This window comes from Cydia pomonella, chromosome 2, assembly GCF_033807575.1.
Source record: "Cydia pomonella isolate Wapato2018A chromosome 2, ilCydPomo1, whole genome shotgun sequence".
Lineage (NCBI taxonomy): Eukaryota > Metazoa > Arthropoda > Insecta > Lepidoptera > Tortricidae > Cydia > Cydia pomonella.
The window spans coordinates 10,335,021-10,341,286 of NC_084704.1; the positions used below are offsets into that span (position 1 = coordinate 10,335,021).

The window sequence follows — 6,266 nt, forward strand, 5'->3', positions numbered from 1 at the left end:
CCAAAAAGGTACGTATCGACTTTATTTAATCCATTTAACAAAGTGTAAACATTTGTGACATTATATGTCGATAGTGTTAATGCGTTACTTAGATATAGTAATTAACAATGAGCCGCTAAGTAGGTCTAGCGTATTCGGGCCATTTTGCCTTTTAATATTCATTATCGTTACATAACGAGGCGCGCCGACGCCGGCGCGCGCGCGGCTTTCACTCCATCCGCGATTAATTACGAAGACGATTGTGTACGCGCAGCGCTTCTATTTACTCAACTGCTTCGCCCGCCGAAAGATAAAGAAACTACCAAAGTGCCTACGTTTCACACCAGTATCTTATCGCGAACACTCTATTGATCGCTCACCATACACCGCGCTCGCCTCGCCTTAAACGGACGACAAATCCAGCCTTATTGTTCAATTTAACTTTAAAACGCTATTGTGGCCGCGATGTTACCGGTGAAGTCATAATGTGCGCCGTATAAAAATAGAACCGCGTGTTTACAGGAAAATAGTGTCAATAACAAAAGTGTTGCGGTTTGTAATCGAGCGGAAATGGCGGCCAAATCGCCTACATTAAGTTTGAAGTCGCGGGAAATCATCGGTGTGGATCAGTTCAGTCAGCGCCGCGAAGTGTTCGACAAACACGACACCGTGTTCCTCCCGTTGCCGTCGCCCACCAACCTGGCGCCCTCTTACGTCGAAGTCGAGCCTATAGTGACGTCCAACCACGGAAAAACTACCACCAATTTCAAACGTAACAGCCCTGGATATTCAAGCATGAGGGAATCGCGAACAGACAACTCGGAAGTTTTCGAATTCCGAACACGTAAATATTCCGACAATTTCACGTCGGAGTCCAACCAGGATGAAGATGTGGATTACAGGCGGAGCATGACTGAGCGAACGCGGCGATTGTCCAAGTTACGACGAGACTTCTTAACTTCCAATTTACACGAGCCCAGCAACGATAGCTCATTTACGCGCGCCGGTACCCGCGCCTCGATGCCGGTAAGAAGCGGCTCCATAAAGTACAAGATAGAGAGTCCCAATTTGCATAAATTTCCATTTGCGGAGCGAATCGCAACTCCACCTCCAGTGCGCAAAGTTACCGTGGACTTAGGACCGTCAGAAGTCGATAGTGGAAAAGAGAACCAAGATCCTGAGTTTAGATCCAAAATCGTTAGCTTGCCAGATACTGATGCTTTGAAGAAACTAGACCATCAAAAGATGTTCGAGGAACTTGTAAAAAGATATTCCCCACAACGCAAGCCAGTCGACTGGAAGATACCTCCCACCAAACCCAGAATAGTTGATTCAGTTCCTAAACTAACCACACCTAGCATGGCGAGCCAAGAGAGCTCGGATAGTAAGAAACAAATAGACGATAAGACAGTCAAACCAGAAGATGAGGATGTTTTCGACAAAAAGCCTGAAACTGAAGTAAGTTTAGTTATTGAAGAGAAAGAAGTAGAACCAAAGGACGCCCGCAATGGGCCCGAAATCATTATACAAGAACAAAACGATAACAAAGAGAGAGAGTCTAAAGTATCTCTGACAGAGCTAGCTGAGAAGAATGATGAAGTACCAGAATTATCGACAATCACTCGGCAAATTAGCAAGGAATCTGCTAAAAGGCCACCTTTAGACAAAATAGTAGATTTAACGATTCCCGACTTGCTAGAGAAGATGACTGTGGAAGGTGAGAACTTAGGGCACAAGAAAGACCAGAAAAAAGTGAAACGGAAGAGAAGTTTTCTGGACAAACTACTTGGGCGTAACAAAAAGGATAAAGTTATAGTTGGTAATGATAAATAATAATACAGTCGCTGCGTTGCACCTACTACACCCTACACCTGCCAAAGACTATCAAGAGTATCAAGGTTGATTGGTGATAAAATAATGACGTCAAAGTTTAGATATAAGAATATTTTTATACATATTGAAGCGGTAGTATTTTCGATAAATTATTTTTGTTATAATTAAGCCTCAGACTTCCTCTACTCGACTCTTTATCTAAATGCAATGGCTGGGTTATCAATAGTTGATAAAAAGTAAGTGCCATGTGACACTCCCTATCTGCCAAATTCTTAGTAATGGTTATAAAGTGTTGGGTTTTAAGACTGGGCACGCAAGTGTTGAACTCGGTTGTTACGTGAAGTCGGTGATTACCTTTTTTGACAATTTCCTCTGCTATTTTTCTGCGATTATGAAAGTCTGTGTGCAAAAATCCGCCCATGTACGACCTGGACATACTCGTACTTATTTTTATTTACTGCTGATTATGTTGCAGCACTTTTAAATTGATCTGTAGACAAAACATTATTCACCGAGCGCACGAAATGTCTCCATTTCAGCTTGGGCAAAAATGCTTTTGTGTGTTAATCGGATTGTCCGACTTAAAAAAAGTAGTGATTAAAGTTAACAAATGAAAAAAAGAAGAAACACGTCGTATTTGTAATAAAATTGCTTTGCTCTGACCGTCACCTCGATTACTAGAAGATTCGACATGTGGGGTTGAATATTTTACACAATGTGCGTGATACAATTACAATCCAATAAAATTGTTTATATAGGTATGTAAAGTATTCGTAAATTATTAAATTGCTCGTCCAGTCTTATTAATTATTCATTGGCTATAACTGTATTTATAAAATTAGTACCTACAATAAGTAAGAATCATTGATATCTATTTAAGGACGGGCCTTACGGACACTAAGAATGGTGCTAGTTCAGTGGTGTCAGTGTCACTCACGAATTCAAGCCAATCGTGCAGTCTAACGCAACTAGTTGCGACCGACGCCCGCGTGATGCGAACTCATCAACCAATCGCGTTGTGGTGTTAGTCTGCACGAGTGGCTCGAATTCGTGTGCGTGACACCGCTGTACTGGCCCCATTCTTGTTGCCCGTATTAGGGGTCATCCATTAATTACGTCACACGAAGTTCTAGGTTTTTTATCCCTCCTTTGTTACAATTGGTCACATTTGGCAAACCCCTCCCGCCCTGGTGTGTCGTCACATATTTGGCAATTTTGTTTTCAACGAAAAATATTGTTGATAAAATAAATATTACCAAATTTGTAACCCAAAACTGATGGATGACTCCTAAGGCCCGTCCTATACATGTCAATAGTAAGAACATGTAGATCGTGTCATGATCACGCCCGAATTTGACAAATCTAACCTTTAATGGCATGACAATACGAACCAAGGCACCAGTCCTCGTGTATGACTCGATCTATACTCGTAGAACTCGCGAAATACGTATGTCAACTTCCTTCCTGTTAATTAGTTCAATCTGTATTTATTTTGTATTATTATTCATTATACTTTGCAAGTTTTGGACTTTACGTTAATTTTCTGCTATGATATTTTGTAAACAAATGTTTTTAAAGTTAATTTATAATAATCATAACACAAGAATTTAACAGAAATATATTTTATTTACTACATTGATAAAATATACAATTTTTCTAAATATCACATGTTTCATTTTGATTCAGTGTCTAATTTTCTCACCTCCTGTTCTAGCGAGAAGAGGTGGTCATCATCAACGTCAGGTGCTAATTGCCGCATGGCTGCTGCTAGCTTATACACATACTCCTTATTGGGCCCACTGGGCCCTTCACTAACAACTACTTGTTTTGCTATTTCTTCTATAGGTGCTGGACCTGTAAAAAGCAATCTGTCAACAACTTTCTGTAAACATTTGGACAAAATCGATTACAATTTTTTAGGCGTCAATTTTTTTTACTCTAAATTTAACCTTATATTCAAAATTATACAGCACATTATTCAGATGAGTTTATGGTGCGGCATTAATGTGGGCGCGGTAAATAGAAGTTTGTTTGTTAAGGTAATATTGCATCAACACATATTTAGACACATGTACACAACTATGCTGATATCATAAAAGATAACAAGCAACCTCTTCACTAGCAAACTTCTTGTAACATGTTTAATAAGAATAATAAGCATAGACAATTATGTGCAGACATTGCAATTCCTACTTTATTTAAGTACAGTCTTTGGCCAAATTTCACCTTCCCATACAAGCAGAGTTTTGCTCTCATGTTAATAAAACTGTGTTGGATTGTAATGAAACATTGCACATAAAATACATGAGTTATATCTATGCCTGTAATTAGTTTATATAACTATAGCTTATAAAACAAAAAAAAAATAGAGCAGAAACAAATTTTGTATGAAAAACTTAAATTCACTGTATTTTTTAAGTCTGGTACCTCATCCTATTGTAAGTACAAAGTTTCAGAGCAATCTAGCCAGTCATTTTAAAATGAGAGTGTAACTGTTTGTATGGAGAACCAAGCTTGCTGCAGACCCTTATGTAGATGCCACTGATTTAGTAGGAGGTTTTGAAGAAAAAAAGCTTCATTGCTTAATAAGGTAAGTAACACACAACATTGAAAAAAAAGCTAATTGTGAACTCCCCCTTTTTCCAAGTTGTGAAAAATAGTGAACATTTAAGTTGCTCAAAAAAAATAGTATGGTCATACCCGCAAAAGATTCATTATCCTCTGTAGCAATGTACAATGTCAAGTCAAAAGGTTCAGATGTCTTATCTTTTGGATGGAATGTAACAATTTTCTGGCTATAGCCATTCTTTTCTCTGAAGTCTAAATACTTGGTCACTGTATCTACATCTTCTGGTTTAATTTTGTAAGCCACACCCCATACTGAACTGTTGGGATCATCACTGGCTATTAAAGTTACCACTCTGCCGGGCTGAAATCATATTTAATTCGCTATTTCTATACCACTAAACAGTAACATATAAAAAAAATTACAATAAGTGTTCCACAATCAAAGATTTAACATTCAAAAGGCGAAATCATATAATAAAACTTAATGTGATGTCACTGCTGTCATTTCTATTAGAATAAAAATACTTAAGGAGTCTATAGCATACCTAGCACATTGAAATAACTACAGTAACCTCATTATTTATTTTATTTTATTTTTTTGACGACCAGTCTGGCCTATTGGGTAGTGACCCTACCTACGAACCTGATGGTTCCGGGATCAAATCCTGGTAAGGGCATTTATCCATGTGATGAGCATGGATATTTGTTCCTGAGTCATGGGTGTTTTCTATGTATTTAAGTATTTATAAATATTTATATTATATATATATATCATTGTCTAAGGACTTAAGTCAATTTGTGTAATAATGTCCTATTATATTTATTTAACAATTTAACAATAAGTTTCACTAATGTGCACACTACTGACATGGAAGTTGCATAAAGAAACCAACAAGTTGGAAAAGCACTCAGAAATTGCAGGAAAATTTAACATGAAACAAAGGAAACTTTCTAATGGCACATCAGTATGCATAATCATATTTTTTTTTATTATTATTATGTCTTAATTTTAAAAGATTTGAAGGAATGCTGAAAATTGTTACTACTGTTGCGAAATCTTGTTGTGGTGAATGACCAAACTTTAAAAAAAAATGTGCATGTAAAGAAACCACATATGTTGGAATATAATTATACAATTATCAAAATGTAAACAAAGTATAAGGGATGTTTATAATATAATATCTATATTAGCAGAGAACATTTACCTTCCCCGGGACGCCCCTATGGTCAATACTGTGCTGGTAAAATCTCCTTAGGTATCCTTTAATATAACCTACAAGCTTTACTTCATAAGGAAATTCAACCTTCCATACTAAGGACCCGTAGCCGAACACCCACATCTTTATCATGTAACAAAATGTAATACCTTCTAATTTTTATACGTCATCGTCGTTTAACAGGATTATTTAGTATGACTGGTATAATTACTATTTAAAGCCAAAATTTTGTATCATACTAAAAGCATCATATGAGTGTTTTGGATTTTGACAACTAGGTCTTAACGTAGTGATCTAGTGATTATAATTATAGTGAGATTATTCTAACATCACATATTTGACACATGACATTTGATGTTTGAAGTGATGTGGCTAAGACAACATAATATGTCAAATCCTGCAATCGGATCGATTACAGTTACGATTTGTGAGATAGAATCGATTACCTGGAACCTGCACAGCAGTCATACATGCAAATTATACTGCTAGTGACTACTTAGTACTCGTATTAGCAAACTCAGGCATTTTTAGGTCCAAAGTCAACTAAATTCAAATCACAAGCAAAGTCAAAGTCCGAAAATACGAGCCAAGGTAACCAGATGTGAAAGAGAAGAATCCAAAAATAAAAGCAGGTGAAAAATACGAAAAGAAACGGAATATGCGCACAGT

The 6,266-nt window shown here is 37.1% G+C and overlaps 2 protein-coding genes across 2 annotated transcripts; one reads left to right on the plus strand and one right to left on the minus strand.

The window, feature by feature from the left end:
* The first annotated feature begins 207 nt into the window (after nucleotides 1-207).
* On the plus strand, nucleotides 208-3,473 carry LOC133533875 (uncharacterized). Its single transcript, XM_061872957.1, has one exon. It carries the CDS (start codon nucleotides 550-552, stop codon nucleotides 1,810-1,812), a length of 1,263 nt encoding a protein of 420 aa, XP_061728941.1. The 5' UTR covers nucleotides 208-549; the 3' UTR covers nucleotides 1,813-3,473.
* On the minus strand, nucleotides 3,419-5,948 carry LOC133533884 (putative glutathione-specific gamma-glutamylcyclotransferase 2). The gene is made up of 3 exons (XM_061872968.1): nucleotides 5,586-5,948; nucleotides 4,513-4,741; nucleotides 3,419-3,666 (listed from the first exon to the last, which is right to left on the minus strand). The coding sequence occupies exons 1-3, from the start codon at nucleotides 5,727-5,729 to the stop codon at nucleotides 3,485-3,487; spliced, it is 555 nt and encodes a 184-aa protein (XP_061728952.1). The 5' UTR covers nucleotides 5,730-5,948; the 3' UTR covers nucleotides 3,419-3,484.
* Between the last annotated feature and the right edge of the window lie 318 nt (nucleotides 5,949-6,266).

What these genes read in the sequence shown, in the direction of transcription:
- LOC133533875 (XM_061872957.1), top strand. Translation starts at nt 550, where the DNA reads ATGGCGGCCAAATCGCCTACATTAAGTTTGAAGTCGCGGGAAATCATC.
- LOC133533884 (XM_061872968.1), bottom strand. Translation starts at nt 5,729, where the DNA reads ATGATAAAGATGTGGGTGTTCGGCTACGGGTCCTTAGTATGGAAGGTT. An exon ending in ATAGGGGCGTCCCGGGGAAG is followed by an intron (nt 4,742 to 5,585) that starts GTAAATGTTCTC and finishes ATATGATTTCAG; the next exon opens with CCCGGCAGAGTGGTAACTTT. An exon ending in GGATAATGAATCTTTTGCGG is followed by an intron (nt 3,667 to 4,512) that starts GTATGACCATAC and finishes TGCTTTTTACAG; the next exon opens with GTCCAGCACCTATAGAAGAA.